Raw genomic sequence first — 18304 nt, forward strand, 5'->3', positions numbered from 1 at the left:
GTGCAATATATCAATGGTTACTATCATTATACATGAAGGTACGCTATAGTGAGTTAAACCACGCATGAGGATTTGTTTTCAATAATGATCCCTGACATCTTATTGACTTTTATGGGCAGACATATTTTAAATATTACCGACTGGCAATTTTGACAGGTTAAGAAGATTAACTGAGTTGCATAGTATCACACACTTCGGTTAACTGGTGAAGCTTGGATTTTTAGCTCAGTCTGCAATTTTAGCACTTGACCACATTGCTTCCCACTGCTCATCAGGTGAAGTGCTGGGGTCAAGTGCAGTCTGACTGTACCTAAGCTCATTGGAGCCGGCTGAAGCCACGCTATTCTGCCTTTGGAGCCTGGATTGTGGGTGCCATGTATGAAGAGGAAGAGGAGTAGCTATTGCTGCATCAGCTCAGTGCGGAGCTTTGACGCGAAGTGCTGGGGTCAAGTGCGGTCTGACTGCAGTCCGACGGAGGAAGATAGTCGCTAAGACCTGCGGCCTCTGTATTGTCTTGTAAGTCACTGTTTTTCTAAGTGCTGGCCTTGTTTGGAGTGCTCCTCCCCTCTTCCCCGGTGACTTATTCCTGTTATTGTGGTTCGTACACAGCCTTTTTGACCCAGCGGTTGGGAACTTGAGTCTGATTTCTCTGGGTTTGCCGGTATCAGTCTGCAAAGTGACCATCGACCGCTTCTCTTCCCCTTTGTGTTGCTCCCTCCTCCCTGCTCTTCTGCACCTCCCTGTCATAATGAGAGGGCCGGGAAGTGCTATAACTTGAGGTGTACTGAGGCCACACCCTTGGACAAAGAAGGGCAGATACACAATGTTTTCTCCACTGAAGAAAATGACATCTTTTGTTCCACAGATTCCTACTAAACTATATAGTGAAAGTTGTGGCTGAAAAGATTTGTGGTTGCATTTTTGAGTTACCTGGATTGGCTGCTCTAACTTCACCATCGAAGGAAGGTCAGGAGCAGGCTAATTCATCCCTAATGGATGCCTGCTTGAGCCTAGAGGATGTAATACGAGATTTGAGTGTGCCTGCTACTCACTTGAGTGCCCCTTTGAGTCTTTTATTTCAATCTATGGGGCTTTTGGAGCCCCTTTGGTGAATCTGAGTGTGAGTAATCCTGTTGAGCTTGGTAGCGCAACACACTCTTCACTGCCTTTTCATGGGGACGAATCATCCCATCTTGACTCGACAATGGTGGGGGGCAGTTCATTATCTGAGTTAAACTTGGTTTTACAAGCTCTAGTTTGCTTAAATGATAATATACGTTTAGAAGTCCGGTCTCACTCTGGGATTCTATCCGACATTAAAGCCACTGTAAGGGACCTTTCTTCCCATTACTTTCAACTGGGATTGCTCTTCTCCCCCCCTTCTCTTCCAAGGTGATCTTCTCTGATTTGGAGCCTTTTAATCCACAGATGCAGGACACGTCACTACTAGTGCCCTCCCTCAGGGAAATGTGCAAGAGGAAGCACAACATGTCTAATCCAGCTAAATCCCAATTGAAAAAGTAAAAAAAACAGACTATTGTGTGCATTTGTAGCCGCTCGGGCTCCAGAAGAGAAGGTTTCTTTGGAACGTACTTCGCGATATGCAAAATAAGAAACAACGTGACTTAGCGTCCGGGGTTTCTTCATGTTCTACCCCTGAGGAGATAACAATTACAGATGCTCAGTCAGAAGCTCTACGTATTGACCAGGTTGATTTGATCCATCACTTTGTCCTGCCTGGTTTAAATTCCGATGTTATGTTGGTAAAGCCAAGGTGCCCGAAGAAAGAAAAGTAAGTCAAGAAAAGTAAGGACATTAGTCAATTCTTCCTAGGCAACATTTGGGAGTTACTGCAAGAGGAGTCTGGTCTACTTATGGAGACCCAAGTACAGTCCGGTAATTAATGGCCAGCTTTCGTGGGATGGTCCACTAAAAGCTCTCCATTAACAATACGCTTCGAATCCTTGTTCAGAGAAGAACAAGGTGTACCCCTGAACAGGTCTTGGATTCTGCCTTTGTTTGGGGGTGATCCAAGCTTTATCTGAGATTTCCTTGGCTGATATAAACCAAATCGAATTTATAGATGACCTTTGCTTTGACAAATGTACAGTACACTTTTTTTCTCCACTTGTTAGGAGGTTAGCAAAGTCTGCGTATGTGGATTTACAACAGAGTGGTTTTGAGTCATTTGTTCCTAGGATAAAGAAATACCCCCACCTTTGGTTGCTAGTAGGGGTATCTTGGGCTTTGATAAAGGCAGTTTGTGCCAGGGTATGGCTAAATTGTGTTGTTAAATAGATACTTCTGGGGGGGGGGGGTCAGATTTATACAGTGCCTGGGGACAAAGGAACAGAAGACTGGTGTTGGTTGGCCTCTGCTTTCTCAAACAAAACAAGTAAATGTCCAGGTTTGTAACTCTTATTCAATATATGTTTTAAGTTGGAATTCACATGGCACCCTCACCCCTAGTCATTTGAGAGGATAGAACAGAGGTAACCATAGCAGTGAATGTAGTATTACGGGCTTAAAGGTGTGATTCCCACTTAGGCTCAACTCAGCTCAGCCCTGAGGTGGGCACATATATCCTGAGTTGCAACATACAGGCCCTACATAAAGGCTTCCATTGATTCAGAGTAGCTTGTGAGGACCAAGACGTGGGCGGAACAGTCGACAAGGTACATATCCCATCCGCCATCACAGTTTGGGCGCTTGCCCATTGAATACCATTGAATGTGGACTTTTTGGAACAGGATCAACTTGGTCCTGCGATGAGCACAAAGATCACGCTTTCCCTACTCACCTGCACCATCAAAATAACTGATTGGTCAGTGTCTGTCAACGAAACCCACATTAGACAAGGCCTAGACGCCAAGGGCAAGTTCTGTCTGGCCCTGTTGGGTCCTGGTAGGCAATAGATCATCTGCTCTACTCTTGCCCCCTCCATCCACTTCTGCAGCAATGCATAGCTACCACTCCTCACACCTGCACAATTAATGTTGAGGTCTCCTACTAACGCATATATAATGCACTGTTTAGTCATCTAAAACCCGGAGGTTTTTTAAAAGGCATTTTTGTGGTCACCTAAAACCCTGTTGTTTTTTAAATGTCCTTTTTGGATAATTAGGTATGGCCCTGTAATTTTTACTCTGCATTTGTTTTGCCTATTGCCTTGTGCATTTAACCTGCATTGTATTTTGGTTGCCTTTGCCCCTATGCATTTTACCTGCACTGATTTTGGTCGCCTATGGCCATGTGTATTAAACTTGCATATTTTGGTCACCTTTGGCCCTGTGGACTTAAATTGCATTTTTTGGTTGACTGGGACCATGGTGATATTTTCATTTTATTTTTTAACTATTTGATTACCTACCACCCTGTACATTTCACATTGCCTTTTTAGCCCCCCAGGGGTCTTCTGCCGGGGCGATATGTCCGGCTACAGAGGTATCACAAAAAGGAATTCCATAATGTTGGTCCGTCGGTTACATGGGAATTTGGTCCCTCATTACTGCAGAGATGGGCACACCAGGGGCACTCACACTTTCTGCCAGATGACAGCCTGTAAGATGGCCCTTGCCTGAGAGACCACCTCCTCGCAGGGATCAGTAGGGACCTCTGGGGCCCCACGGGTGCAGAGAGACCTCCTTGACACTCCTTGCTCCCTCCTGCTGACAGCAACCGAAAGGCTTCTCTAATCTTCAGTGCTGCCATTCGGCACAAGAAGGCGTTGCTGGTTGAGGCAGAGGACCACTCACTTTGATGGGGCCATGGACTCACTGGCTGGAACATAGTGGCTTGTCCGGCTCATCGCCCCCCTTCTGTAATGGTTGACATCATACTGTGCTGGAGTCAGTGGTGCATCCTGACCAGCGGCACACAACCATACTACTAGTGTGCCTAATGAGGGCCATGCTGCCTTGTATGAGTTTCCAGATGTAATAATGGTTAAGCCATGCACTAAAAGACCACTTAAAAAGAAGTAATACCATTCTTAGAGACATTACCTGTTTTCTGCGAATTGGTGGAGCCGAAGGTGGACACACAGAGCACACACAGCAACAGGGATTTGTAGAAATCCATTTTGAGAAGGTTCCTGGAACAAAAGAGAAAGACATGAGATTTAGAGGCCTAATGTGGTCACAAGTAATAGTGCAGCAGTACAATAAATAATCACAGTGAATTAGTGTTAATGCAAATTCATCCACACCACATTTTCACTAGGGCTAATGCATTTACACATACGCAAACACCACTATCCCCACCTCAATTTTGTGGTAATCAGGTGGAGTTGGCTTGTGTCACGGAATCCCTGACTGGGTTCCAATGATGCTCTATTGAAAATGAAGGACTGTAATGTTACTGGTGGTTCACTATTCACAGGGCAAGAAGATGTGAAGGAGCTCCACACTCATAATCCCGCTAAGTGCTAACCGTGTAGAAAGCCAGAGCCGTACTCTGGCTGGTGATTGGCTGGGTGTAGGAATGAGCGGCATGGGCCGCTTTATTTGGAAAGGCCTTGAAGACTCCAGCTTGTTGCTTTGCGGGTCACCTGCTATACTTACCTGTGAGGATTCAGTGGTGGCAAGTGTGAATACATGCAAGGGTATTCCAGTGGAAAGTAGCGCTTTAGTCACTGGGGCGTCCACTTTCATTGGCCAGGGCTGGGTCAGCTGTCTGATCCCAGCGGCACACTCGAGAACAAGAATTGGTTTGGTGATTGCACTGTTGACCTCCTTGGGTTGTGCCAATACTCTAGGGGAGAATTTAATGGAGCCCTGCATCTCCATAGGGGGTTTTGGATGATAATGGGATTAATGCACACATATCTGATTATCTTAATTGAACATGTGATTTTAAATAAATTGCAATCAAGTTTTAGGCAGGGGCACGGCACAGAGACCTTAAATCGTCTTGATCTTAAATCTAGACTACTACAGATTATGGACAGGGGTCAACCTGCTATGCTTATGCTGTTGGACCTGCACGCAGCTTTTGATCTGGTTGACTGCTGGTTACCAGACTGAAAGAAGTAGCCTATTTCTTGGATAATGCTGCACTTTGGATTGGCTCCTTCCTTAGTAATCGACTGCGCGGAGTCTGTGGCAAAGAGGCAGAAGCTCAACCAGCTTGTCTTGAGTATGGCGTGCCACAAGGGGCTTGTTTATCTCCCTCCTTGTTTAATACTTTTACCGTACAGTTTTTTAATTTGTTGGAAGCGGATAATATTGCTTTTACCAATTATGCTGATGGCACGCGATGTGTCGTCTCATTATCTGGTAATTATGCTGAAGATGAACGCACTGTAAATAAAATGCACAAACGTATTCAGATGTGGATGGTGGCTAATGGCCTGGCGCTCAAACAAAAGACAGAATTGATGGTAGTTCGCACGGAAAATATAATATGGAAAATGAGCATAGAATATAAGCATTTTGTAGTGACCGGCTGTAGTATTAAAACATCAAAGATAGTAAAGACCATGGGCATATATTTGGATAGGAATCCAAAGGCCCAAGTTAGCAACCTAGTCTCCTGCACGGCTTACTATATTACATTGCTCACACAAATGAGCCCCTACAGATCACGTGTTAATTGAAAGACGATAGGTTGGGCTATTGTGGGATCCAAAATAGACTGCTGTAGTCTTCTGGTGGATACAGCCAAAGCAGATTGTACAAGACTACAAGCCATACAAAATAATGTTATAAGGGTGATTACTGGTCTAAAATAACGAGTTCATATCTCAGATGCGAGGCGTAGCCTGCATTGGTTACCCATTGAAGCAAGGATACTTTTATGCTTGCTAGTAATGACTCATATAAATGCTTAACCAGTGGATGCCCCAAATATTTGAGAGAGCTGCTGATATACAAATCTTGCGTAAAATCCCTGAGGTCCAATCAAACTAACCAGCGGGTTATTCCAGCCTATAAGCTGACAAAGGCCATGAAAGGATCCTTTTATCTTTCTGCACCAAAGGCATGGAATTCCTTATCCCCAGATATCAGACCTTTTACATCGACTAAGCAAATGAGAAAGAGGTTGAATCCCTTACTGTTAAGATAATCCTGTGTTTTCCTGGCCTTTTTTCTCGCTTCCTGCTGGTTTCTGTATGTCACCTGTGTGTTTATTTTGTGATGTTTTCTTGTGATTTCTTATCTTATACTCTATGGTTATCATTCCGGGTATGGAAGAGGTAGTAAAAAGTTGAGGTAATGCAATTACTGTCACTTTTACCGCTCCACCAAATTACATGCAACGCAAAATAGTCACAGATTCCTCCGGTGCTAATTCCAATGAATATGAATTTGTTCCAGAGGAATTACCTCCAAAACGTAATTACTCCAGTGGTAATTCCTCCATATGAATTTGTGCCAAAACGGATGATGTTAAATCCACAGTTTGGCAGGGTTAAATGTGTTAGGGGTGGAGGTAAATGCATCTTGTGCCTACCTGCAAGACAAAAAACCTTGGGGTCATCTTGGACTCCACACTCTCTTTCTCTCCACACATATCTGACGTCTCTAAGAAGTCGCACTACCAGCTACACCTCCTCAGAGGTATTCTTCCTTTCCTCTCCTTCCCCCAGAAGCTCACTGTCTCCAGATCCCTGGTTCTCTCAAAGCTGGACTACTGCAACAGCCTCTATCTAAATCTTCCTGCCTCTACTCTTCGCCCTTTGCAACTCATCCAGAACAGGACTGCGAGACTTGTCCTTGGCCTCAAGCCCAAGGACCGTATCTCTCCAGGACTGAAATCACTGCACTGGCTCCCAGTGGCTGCGAGGATTAAGTTCAAAACCCTCTGTATTGTTCACAAGGCCTTCTGGGGCATTGGGCCAAAATACCTTCAACTCTCTCTTCCTAAATATCTTCCTTCTCGAGCTCTTTGCTCATCCACATCCAACTACTTCAGGGTCAGCCGCTTCTCCAAGCAACAAGCTGGGGGTAGATCTCTCTCCGCAGCAGGGGCCTCCCTCTGGAACAGCCTTCCTGCCTCCCTGAAAGTTGAGGAGAACCATCTCCGGTTCCGGAAGCACCTCAAAACCTTCCTCTTTGCCTCCGCTTTCTCTCCCTCTCTCCCCTGCTAAAACCACTGAACCTGCACCGATTCTGCTACTGGACCACTCACCAATCTCGGTCCTTGGCCCAGCCACTCTTCCCTTGCACTGCCTACCTGCACCACAGGACTGTCTCTGTATCCCACAGCCCCTTCTCCCGGCACTTACCTTGCACTTGCCACCAGCTGGCCCTATTATTTATCTTGTATTCTACTAACCTTTACTGCACTTTTCTTGCACTTGCCACCAGCTGGCCCTATTATTTATCTTGTATTCTACTAACCATGTACAGCACTTTCCCCCTCTCCCCTTCCCCCTGCACTTTCCCAGTCCCCTCTACCCTTGCACTTGCGCGGTCTGAATGACACCTGGCCTAGTAGGATCGTTGTCTGTCTTCCCGTGTTCCCCCCCGCCTCGTCGCGCCTTGAAACACTTGTGTATAGGCGCGTTACAAATGCCATATCATATCATATCATATCATATCATATATCCAGGTGATGAAAATAAAGCCACAGGTGCATTCAATTGTGTTCAAAGGTGTGTACAGGAGGATGGAGCGACCTCTGAACGGGCCCAGGAGATTCAGAGCTTGCCCTCCAGTACTTTATGACGAGATAGCTGCACCTTGAGGAGGTTGGGGTGCAGGATTCTCTTACTTCAACACCAATCAATAAGGACAAGTCAATGGTTTGGCAAAGGGAAGTCCGTTTAATGACAAGTACAAACAACGGGGAAACAAATGGAAATCATCAGTGATGTGATGGCCTGTCTCGCTTCAACTTCCAAATTCTTCATGCAAACAGTAACCTTTATAGCAAATTCTCATTATCATTGACGTGTAACACTCTGAAGTTTGTTATGCAATTTTATTGGTCGGGAAAGGTTACTTAAGTATAGGTACTATATCTGTATATGGTAACAGAGTGTGGGGATTGGCTAACTCTTATTGGGTGGGCGTCTATTCCCATCCCTCTACAAGATTTGTGATAGACGTCACTAAAAGTATGACATCTTATTGTTTCTACTTACTATAGCACCCTAGATTATTTGGTCCATCGTGATTGGGTCGGTTACACCCCTAGACATAAATCTCCACTTTAATTAGCAGCGTGCAGAATGGACACCCAGGTGCGGGATGGCCCAAGATTCACCCTGCCTCCCTTTCATCAATCACTATCTTCAGGCCTATGTGTCAATTAGTTGGCTGAGAGTGGCCTCGGACTGTAACGTCTTATCCGGAAATGTTATGGCATCCTCTGGGTTTGGATGACATCAGATTTGGGCACCTCTCCGCGCCCGGCTGGTCACGTGTCAGTTCACTATGAATCGGCTTCAATTTCCCTCTATTTGTGTGTTAGATCCTTTGTTCAGCCTCGCCACCTGCCTGTGCCTCCTTCTCTCGACCTTCACGGGGCAGGCTTCTATGCTCTTAAGTTTGATTCTTCAGAGTTGCTGCTCTCCTCCCTTACTTGGATTGACCTCGAATTCCTAGCCATGAGCTGCTTCTTGCTGAGTTTCGATTCCGCTCTTCTGTCTGACTTTGAGCTGACTTATGAATCCCGGCCTTTCCGTCCTCTATTATCCTAGGCTTATTTCTGCTTGTGTAAAATGGAGTCGCACTTGTATAGTGTTCTGCTTGAGGTAGATATATATATAGTTGGTGCTTGCCGCTCTATCCTCCTACTAATCATTCCAAGCAGTATCGTTTCCTTAGCTTCTTGCGTTCCAAGCCTATTTACAGGCATTTAGCCACTAACATACTTCCATTCTGCTTAAATGGTTACGTTTCTTCGTAGTTCAGCATTGTTTCTTCCTTTATGTGTATTGCATCCTTATTCGCAACATTTCGTCTTTGTTTATCACCTTTTATTGTCGTTTCTTTCATATGTGAGTCTGTCAGGACCATTGTGACGTCAGCATTCGCCTCCAATGAGAGCCCTTTGGGTCTCTTCCGGGACAGTTTTTAAGTAATCTTCATTTCGTGTCAGCTACTGGTACAGTTGTCTCAATGGGTATCGTGCGGCCCATGGTTGTCTGGTTATTGGTGCTTCAATAGGTATACAAGTCCTTCTGATGGGCACTGGACAGAGCCTTACTGTGGCTCTATGTTGGTTTATTTCCTCCTTATACGTCACATATCTTGGCGAGTATGCTTCTGGCGTCTTAAAGAGTGCTTGCCATATTTGGGACCTCCTCTACAGGTCATTCAATGGTCGCGCCATCTCCAAACTAATGTCCAAGTAACGTGGCGCCCCCAGCAGATTCCGACTATAGCTTGCACTATTTGCTACTGTTTATGGACCTGCACATACATGTGGTTCAGCAGCAACCGTGCACACTAGCACAGTAGAGGCAGAGAAGAGACATGATTAGTACGCTACCCATACATCATCCAACACTTTCCACCTGGGCACTAACTGACAACCAAATAATCACACTCTATCCGGGCACCATTTCAGACATGTTCACCCTGATACGAGAGAACCACCAGTGTGGGATCAACATCATGACTGCCATGCCACTGCTCTTGAAAATGGTAGCACTTCCAAGCAACAGGCCCATTTCAACACACAGTTGTAATTTTGCATGGAAGTTCACAGACAACCTTATCAAAAGCGGGGCTACAGGTGTGTGATGCACTACTGACACATACGCCAAATCATATTTCCCTGTTCACCACCCGACCCAGGTGTGTGCCACAAAGACACGTTTCTATGCAACAGCCCACATCCCCAATATGATTGCTGTGTGAACTGTACGCATGTGGCATTGGTCCCACCACAGGCAGTGGAGCAGGTCTACCAAATGACCTCCAATGCCAACATGAGCATAAAATACTGCTGTACATGATTTCCCCCGGTTCCACCTATGACACCATGGTCCTACGGAAAAGCAACCTGCCAGCATACATGGACACTCACATGGGACCTATTATTTGAATTTTGGAAAAGTAGCACGACTGACAATGCACTTCATATGAGGAACAAGTAAGGAGAAGGTGTTGAGAAGGGGGGCTCAGGAGTAGTGCCATGCCTGCCCAAACCCCACCCACTGTAGGACATATGTGCCCACAAGTAAGCAGGGATATATGCCCCTGACTGCTCAAACCTCTTGAGTTAGCCCGAATGCTTAATAGGCTCTTTCACACACAATGCTCTGTGGCATTAAAGTTCCCGAAGATCTAGCATAAGATCCCTGAAATAGGCCATCGCCAACATCAACCCCTCCCCCGGGTACAGTGTTTCCTGAGTTGGCAGCACTGTTGGTGCTATGCATTCATGTATTCATCCCAATCCTGCATATACCTTTGTCTCTGTAACATTTGTAAAGGCATTCAAACGACAAGAACAAGCCACGAATGCACAGCACAAGTTGCATAGATGACCTGCAAGTGGCCAGCTTTCGGCCACTAAGTATGGGCAACTGATAATGAGGATAGAATAGTGAATGGCAGGCAATTCAATAACCATGGAGTAGGATTAGCAGTACACCTTGGCTATTTTCTATTCCAAGGTATAGACAAACCAAGTGTTATGCTGTGAGAGCAAGTCAGTGCATAGTCATTTTTGCAGTACAAAATGACTTTGCACGGACCTTGCACTGCAAAAAAAAAAACAATTTGCACAGTTCCATGAATCAGGGTTTGTGTTGGCAGTGCAAAGTCACTTTTCGGTAGTGCAAAGTCAATTTGAACCGCGCAAAAAAATTCCATGAATCAGGCCCTTAGTGCTCATTTAGTTTATTGGGCTCTGGCCCTGCAACCGCATATTTAATGGTCTTCATTTCTCATCTCTTCCTGTTTGTATTATTGATGTCCAGCTCTGTAGCCACCATGCCCCAGGAACCGAGCGGTCGATACGGCGATACTGAAGGCCGCACACCAACTGAGCACTCATGCTTCGCGGGCAGAGGGTCCACCACAAGTGTAAATAATACAGTCATCTATATTACAGTGACAGTGTAGCATGTTCCAAGAAAATTGATCCAAAATCATTTATACGAAAAATGTGGTATCCTGTTGATTTGCCGACAGTAATTTACCAAAAAGTAATTAAAATATAGCTATTTGTGGGTAAGGGGTAAACAAGGGTGTGGGGATTTGGGGTAGAGGTACTAATGAAGGGGGAGCATAGGGCACAAATAAAAAAATACAAAAATTAAACAAAAAATGTTGAAGTAATGAATTTTGTAGTAAATTCCCACAACGTAATTACTGTTGGCGAAATGACATGGAATCCAAAATTCATACCAACATTTACAAATTCATAATGAAAATGATGATACAAAATTCAAAAATATCTTGACGAAAAAAATCAGGTTCATGCATAATGTGTTACAGAAACAGCATAACTAAAAGACATTAACAGATAATATATTTGTTACAATTCGTCAAAATATAGGTCCAGCTTTTACACATTATTTTTATACAGCTCCTTGGCATTTGCACTATGCGAAGCCAGTTAATCCATTGACGGATAGATCTCAAACTAATAATATAGGTGACTGTTTTCTGTTTATCTATATGGGTTCTGGAGTCCATTAGTATCTAGCATCAATATTTTAAAATTATAGAAACAGCCTACATCTCACACATCCTAAGTGTGGTCCACACCGCTCATATTCTGTCCACCACAAGTGCTCACATGTCCGGATAGCTGTGTTTTACTAAAAATAGTCCACATGTCCCCTCAGTTGAATGTATCTCACATGAGTTCACAGGTTCCAGCACACAAGTGCTACCCATTGGTGCCCACAATTTACCCGAGCTGATTGCACCTCACTTGTCCCCTAATGTCCTAGGAGTTGAGTGACCCTTTCTGCAGCCTACATTTTCCTTACAATGATCGACACCCGCCAAAATCCCACATGTGCCTAGAGCTGGCAGCCCTCACTGGATGGAGCAGAAACGGTGGTAGGTGCAGGTCACTCACACTGAGGTAAACCTTCCACTTTTCCTCAAAAAATCGGCAGAATTACCGCTCAGTAATTCAGGCAGTGGTAATTCCTCCCAAAATCCCTAATGGAAATAAATGAGGACTAAGACCTCCTTAGCACCACTTGTAATCCCTCGGGACCAAGTGGCGGTAACAGTATTTGAGTTTGGTGGTATTTCGGCAAATTTACCAGCGGAATACTGCCACATTCGTAATGAAGCCCTACGTGCCATTTGGGCAGGAGATGCACATTGTTTAATGTGACCCAAGTCAGACAAAAGCAGAACAAAAATGACAGCTCCACAATCAAGTACTGTTAACGTATTTATAAATCTATGAATACGTTAACAGTACTTGATTGTGGAGCCGATGCATAAGAACATGTAAGATAATTGCACATCACAGCATTGGGAAGCAAGTGGATAGAAGAAGGAGGTGAAACGATGAATGCAAAGCCATGGTAGTAATTATGTTAACCGTAGGACACAAAGAGGAAACTTTGGGGTAAATGAGAGAGGGAGCCAGACCACACACTACTCTATGGGAAACCAAGTCCTGACAGATGTTTTGCCAATACTTCTTTTATGTCATTTGTATGGTCTACGCATATTCACATGTTCCTACAATATATGTCTAAGCAGATGAGTTCACAAGGGAAATGTCTTGCCAACCTAAGGAAAGAATGTTCTGGTGGTCGCCACCCACCCGTGGAGGCTCAGATCAGCCTGTGAACAGGGTCCAATTGGCACTCATTTGTGGCGGTAAGTCACTGCAGTCTTGCAGATGAGGAGGTTGCTTACCTTGGAGAGCGATAGCATTGTGGGTGTTGAGCACGGTACGAGGGTGGGGAATCCAGCCGTAATTGACACTAGCAGCTGCATAACTCTTTTAACAAAAACAATCTTTTCAAATCCCTTCTTAATTGTTGGCAGATTACTTGGGATCACAGAGCAGAGATGAAGGCAGGTCTCTTCAACATTTTCGGTGTGAAATGGGCCTTGAGCGTCAGGGGGTGGGGCACGCTGATGCTACCATGTTGGCGGTCTTTTCACAAAGCAAAATACCTCTTTTATTTAGTACATTCAATATGTGCTTTGCTATGGACAAGCTGCCTTTGCTGGTGCCCTCTGACCGTCTCCTCCCTCCGTCCTGGCAGTACCCAGCATCGTTCTTATCACCTCATTGCCTTTTGCTGCACTTTTGACTACATTAGCACTTTGCTGACAACGGAAGCTTAAAAGCTTTTCAGTGGACATTTAGACCCTGATTAGAGTTTTCCATTATTTACCCTGGAAACACCTCAAAACAATAATACTATTGCCTCGTGCAGTAATCATGTGGTCATTTTATGGGTCTGTATGATTACAAGTCATGTGACCCAAAACCTATTCCCCGTTTTTGAGTGCCATTGCACTCCATGGGGATTTATTTTTACTGGATGAGGTAAATGTTGCATGCAATAATGCTTTTGTGTGGTGGTAATTACCGCCACACAAATGAAGGCATTAACAATGAGTTTCTTCTTTGAAATTTGTAGTTTGGTGGGAGTGGTAAAACAGATGTTTTACTATTCCCACCAAACTCATAATGACACCCTTATTGTTAGAGGTCGCCACTGACTGTATGTCTTTGGTCTGTGCAGAGGCCGATACCTCTCCATTATAATCTATACACCCTACAGGTGACTCGGCTAGTTTTCTCAGCTGTAGGCAAGGGGGCCACCAAACATAATTTTGAAATGGACCCCCACAAGTCCCATCAGATCTTCACCCAGCCCTGTCTTATAGATTTATCAACATGTGGCCTCAGGTCTGCTTAATAGTCATCCAGTGGACACTGAAAAGTGAGGAATGGAAAATATAGAATTCATTGCAAACACTGGCATTGCTCTGGGCACCTTCCATTTCATTATTGTTGGCCTTCCCATGCCATTACAGAAGAGAACCAACCACATGCAGATTAGTTTCAGTCCTGCAACAAATGGTAGCAGACCAGGCGACTCCCCCTCTACACTGGAATACAAGCCACCGCAGACGTGTTTCCGCTTTCTCTGACTCATAATTGAGTTGCAGCTGGATGCACTTGGTGCCGCGAGCAAGAGACCGATTTCTGGGCCCTTACTTATTTATGTTTTTATTTATTAACATTTATAGAGCGCGCAACAGCCCGGAGGCATCGTGGTATTACCCCTTCGTGGGTTACCCCTTCTTCTTCACGTTCTTCTGCCATGCTTCCAGCTTGGCCTCGGCATGGCCATTGCTTAAGTTGCATGCAGGGACATACTGTGTGCTGCTGTTTGCAGCAGAACAGGGCTCCGCCCACAAAGGCTTGAACAGGGCTCCACCCACAAAGAATTCCTGTCGTGTATATAGGGAGATGGTACGGGGGTGTGGCTGTTGTTTGCTAGAAGCAGGGGCCCTGCACAATGAATGCGGGATCCCTGCCACCGTGGCGAAGCACTTTATATACAAGAATAAGAAAATACGTCTGTCATCCGTTTCCATATAAGGGCTCCATTTCCAGAGAGCCCAAGATGGACGCCAGAAGGATTTGAATAAATGTGTGTATTATCACTACAGTCCGCTTTCTCCAAACAAGGCAGGGCCAGCTGGGGAGTGCAAATGGAAGGCTTGGGCCAGGATACCGCGCAACAGAGCATGTACGTGCGATACAGTCAAGTACCAGTAAAGTTTTGCAGACAAAAGCAAGATATTGCTTATAGCAAACCTATGTGTCTCAAAATCTCCTTTCAAAGCTCAACTCACTGCAAAGGACCAAATTAACTCATGTTGTATTATTTTATTTTATTTGAATTTTTGTCCAGTAGAGGCCCAAGCCATAGGGTCTTGGTGCATTTTACGAGATCCAAAGGTTCAGACGGTGGTAAGTGAAACAGAAGTTACAACATTTATCAGTATAAGATGGAAAGAAAGGATAGGCAGGCAATGGCAGGGGAGGTGGTGTGGCTGAGGTGAGGGGAAGAGCTATGTTTTGAGGATTTTTCTGAAAGTGGTGATGGAGGGCGCAGTGCAAACGTGGAGTGGTAGGCCAGTCCAGGTTACAGAGGTCCACCTGTTTTTGCGTGCATGTTAGTTTGCAGAGTGGAATGTGTAGAAGGTGTTGGCTTGCTTGTCTGCTGTTTATGTGTGTCATGGGTTTCAGTTTGTTGTGGAGGTTGGATGGGGTTTTAAGGTGGATGGCCTTGCATGCCGTGCAGAATCCTTTGAAAGCAATTCTCTGGGCTATGGGGAGCCAGTGGAGTTAGGAAAGATCTGGGGTGAGTGTGTGAGTCTTTGGGTAGCTGCAGGATGAGTCTTGCAGCTGGGATCTGTATGGCTTGCAGGGGGCGAGAGTGCTGTAGGGTAGTCTGGTGAGGAGAGCATTTACCATAGTCCATTGTGGACAGACTAGTACTTAGACTGCGGTGCAGAAGTGGAATGTGTAGAAGGTGTTGGCTTGCTTGTCTGCTGTTTATGTGTGTCATGGGTTTCAGTTTGTTGTGGAGGTTGGATGGGGTTTTAAGGTGGATGGCCTTGCATGCCGTGCAGAATCCTTTGAAAGCAATTCTCTGGGCTATGGGGAGCCAGTGGAGTTAGGAAAGATCTGGGGTGAGTGTGTGAGTCTTTGGGTAGCTGCAGGATGAGTCTTGCAGCTGGAATCTGTACGGCTTGCAGGGGGCGAGAGTGCTGTAGGGTAGTCTGGTGAGGAGAGCATTTACCATAGTCCATTGTGGACAGACTAGTACTTAGACTGCGGTGCAGAAGTCATGACGGAGAGGGATGTATCTTGTTTTGTGTAGGAGATGTAGTTTTAGGTTGCATGTATTGGAAATGGCAGCTATATGGTGGTTGGAGGTAAAATGGGTGTTGATGGTAAAGCCTAGGGAATTGACATTTGTGGAAAGGGATAAGTGTGGGTTGTACGTGGTAAGTTACTTGATCTAGGGTATGAGGTTGGGTTTGTGCTTGTGGAACAGATGAGAAGGCTTTCTCTTTTGGAGGGGTTGAGTTTGAGAAGTGAGTGGCCATCCAGATAGTGATGGTGGAGACACAGCCTTTGAAGGTGTGGAGCTGTGAGAGGGATGACATTTGGAAGTAAAATTGCGTGTCATCTGCATATTGGTGGAAATGGACATTGTGTTTGCCATGATCATGTCCAAGAGATTCCACATACAGTTTGAAGAGGATGGGAGAAATGGCGGATCCATGGGGCACTCTGTACTTGACTGGGGTAGGTACAGATCGATAGAGGGGCATGGAGACAAAGCGTCTCCTGTCAGTGAGACAGGAGGTGAATCAGTTTAGAACATTGCCTAAGAGTTTCATCCTGTGGGATAGGATGCTTAGGAGAATGGTATGGATGCTGGTGTCAAAGGCTGCAAAAGGGCTGAGAAGTATGAGGAGAGCTGTGTGTTCTTTGTGTTGTTGTGGAGGTCTTCACGGATGTGTAGTGTAGAGGTCTTGGTTGGCTCGTGATGACACGTTTCATGATTCTGGCGAGATATGGCAAGATAGTGATGGGACGGTAGTTTTCAGGGAATGTGGGGTAGAGATATGTTCTTTTCAGTAGGGGAAGATTTTTCCTGTTTAGAGTATGAAGAGGATTGTATCATGAGCAAGACAGGAGTTGATGATGTTAAGCCAATGTGGAAGCAGGCTGGTGATGCAGTTGAATGTGGCTTGGAGTAGGCAACCATCAGACAGGAAGTGCACTGGTTTTATCTTTGCTTTGAGGGTGATGAAGGTGTCATGGTTGATGGGGGGACTTGTTCCCATGTGTTGGCAGGTTTGGAAGTAAGGGGTGGCAGTGGCACTGCAAAGGGGAGGGCGTATCTGATGTGTGTTTTATAGTTAAAGAAGTCCATGAGAGAGTTTCGATACTGAGGTGGATGGGTTTATGGCATGTGTGGGTGGTGGTTTGGTGAGTGACCTAAAGATGTTGAAATGTTTCTGTGTGATTGGTGATGAATTGGACTTCTTGGTTATAGTGGGGCTGCCAAAAGAAGCAACAGTGGATTCAAGTGATCCGATTGTGTCAAACGGGCTAAACACATGGCTCAAAGCAGTTAGATAATGAACAACAGGTATCCTGGCTGATCTGGCTCTCAGATTGCTGTGAGTTCCAAACCAAGCGCTAAGGGAGAAGATATCTCTTGTTCACGTTCTCCAAAACCAGGGATAGGCTGTCAAACACCTGCAGGTGTGTTTCACCTCCTGTGAGGTTCTGGGCACTGGTCCAACTTGCAGAAAGCAGGTCTCCACAAATGGGCCCTGAAGATTCCTTGGAAAACGTGCCTTCGACTCATGACTGGAGGACTCTGGAAATGACTGCTCTGCCAGCAAGGTCCAAACAAATTCTTCTTAAAGTGAAATGATGAATCAGAGGCGGTGGGAGGCCTACTCTTTCTTAGGCAACAATCCACAGGTGATTGGTGAAAAGCAAGTCTGCTTTAAAGGGTCCAATCCCTGTCCTTGAGACACATGTCCTTAAGACACATGGTATTTGCTTTCTGATATCATGTCCAAGTGCTTTGTGCTAAAGGAAGCGGGGGAGACAGAAAGGAAAGAGAGATACAGAGAGATACAGAGAGAATGAAGATGGTGGAACTCTTCCCCACTTGTGATGATCTCCCTCTGTCTTCACTAACGCCACCCCCTTCCCTTGCCCACATTATCAAAGCCTCTTTGGTATGCAGCACCATGGTGTGAGGCTATTCCTTTTGTGTAGGGTGTGCCCCTTGTTTCCTGTTTCCCAAGACAGCTCCTGCTGAGGGGCTGTCTTGTTGATGAGGTGTTACATGACCTCACAAAGGATTAAAGGGAGGCAGCCTCTGGGGCTACAGTCCTGCTAAGTGCAGAAAAGACAGTCAGCCTCGGGGAAACACACACAGACTGCCTACATCTGGCCTGGGTTCACAGTGTTGACACATGTATGATATTAATCATGTGTGGTGGTAACAATTATGATAAATAATAGTCACCATAGCCTAAACTCAGGTATGGCTTATATGTATAGTTTACATCTGTCACCAGGATAGTAACGCTCACATTTATGCTGTTTTGGAAGAGAGGTGCAGAAGAAGGTGCCTCTACCTTCTAGTGACATGGCTGTCACATCAACTGTCAAACAGGGCATCTTTGACCTCTGAACCTGCTCTGCCACTGGAGAGCAGGAGCTGCAGATCAGGAGATTGATGCAGCGGCACAGGTGTACGCTATGGTTTTGGCATAGAGCTTATGAAACAGGGTTTTGGGGTGGTCTGGTAGGGTCCCCATGATTATGAGGGGTTCATGTTGAGTGCACCATATTG

The 18304-nt window shown here is 45.4% G+C and overlaps 1 protein-coding gene across 6 annotated transcripts in view; it reads right to left on the bottom strand.

The window, feature by feature from the left end:
* The window catches only part of LOC138570116 (collagen alpha-4(VI) chain-like), a 559183-nt gene that overhangs the window by 335984 nt on the left and 204895 nt on the right, over positions 1-18304 (bottom strand). For all 6 annotated transcript variants that reach the window (XM_069648741.1, XM_069648737.1, XM_069648740.1 and 3 more), the window contains one exon: positions 4005-4093. In XM_069648741.1, the coding sequence (XP_069504842.1) occupies positions 4005-4093 (89 nt within the window). The remainder of the gene's footprint in view (positions 1-4004; positions 4094-18304) is intronic.

This window comes from Ambystoma mexicanum, chromosome 2q (assembly GCF_040938575.1).
Source record: "Ambystoma mexicanum isolate Mex_15411 chromosome 2q, UKY_AmexF1_1, whole genome shotgun sequence".
Classification (NCBI taxonomy): domain Eukaryota; kingdom Metazoa; phylum Chordata; class Amphibia; order Caudata; family Ambystomatidae; genus Ambystoma; species Ambystoma mexicanum.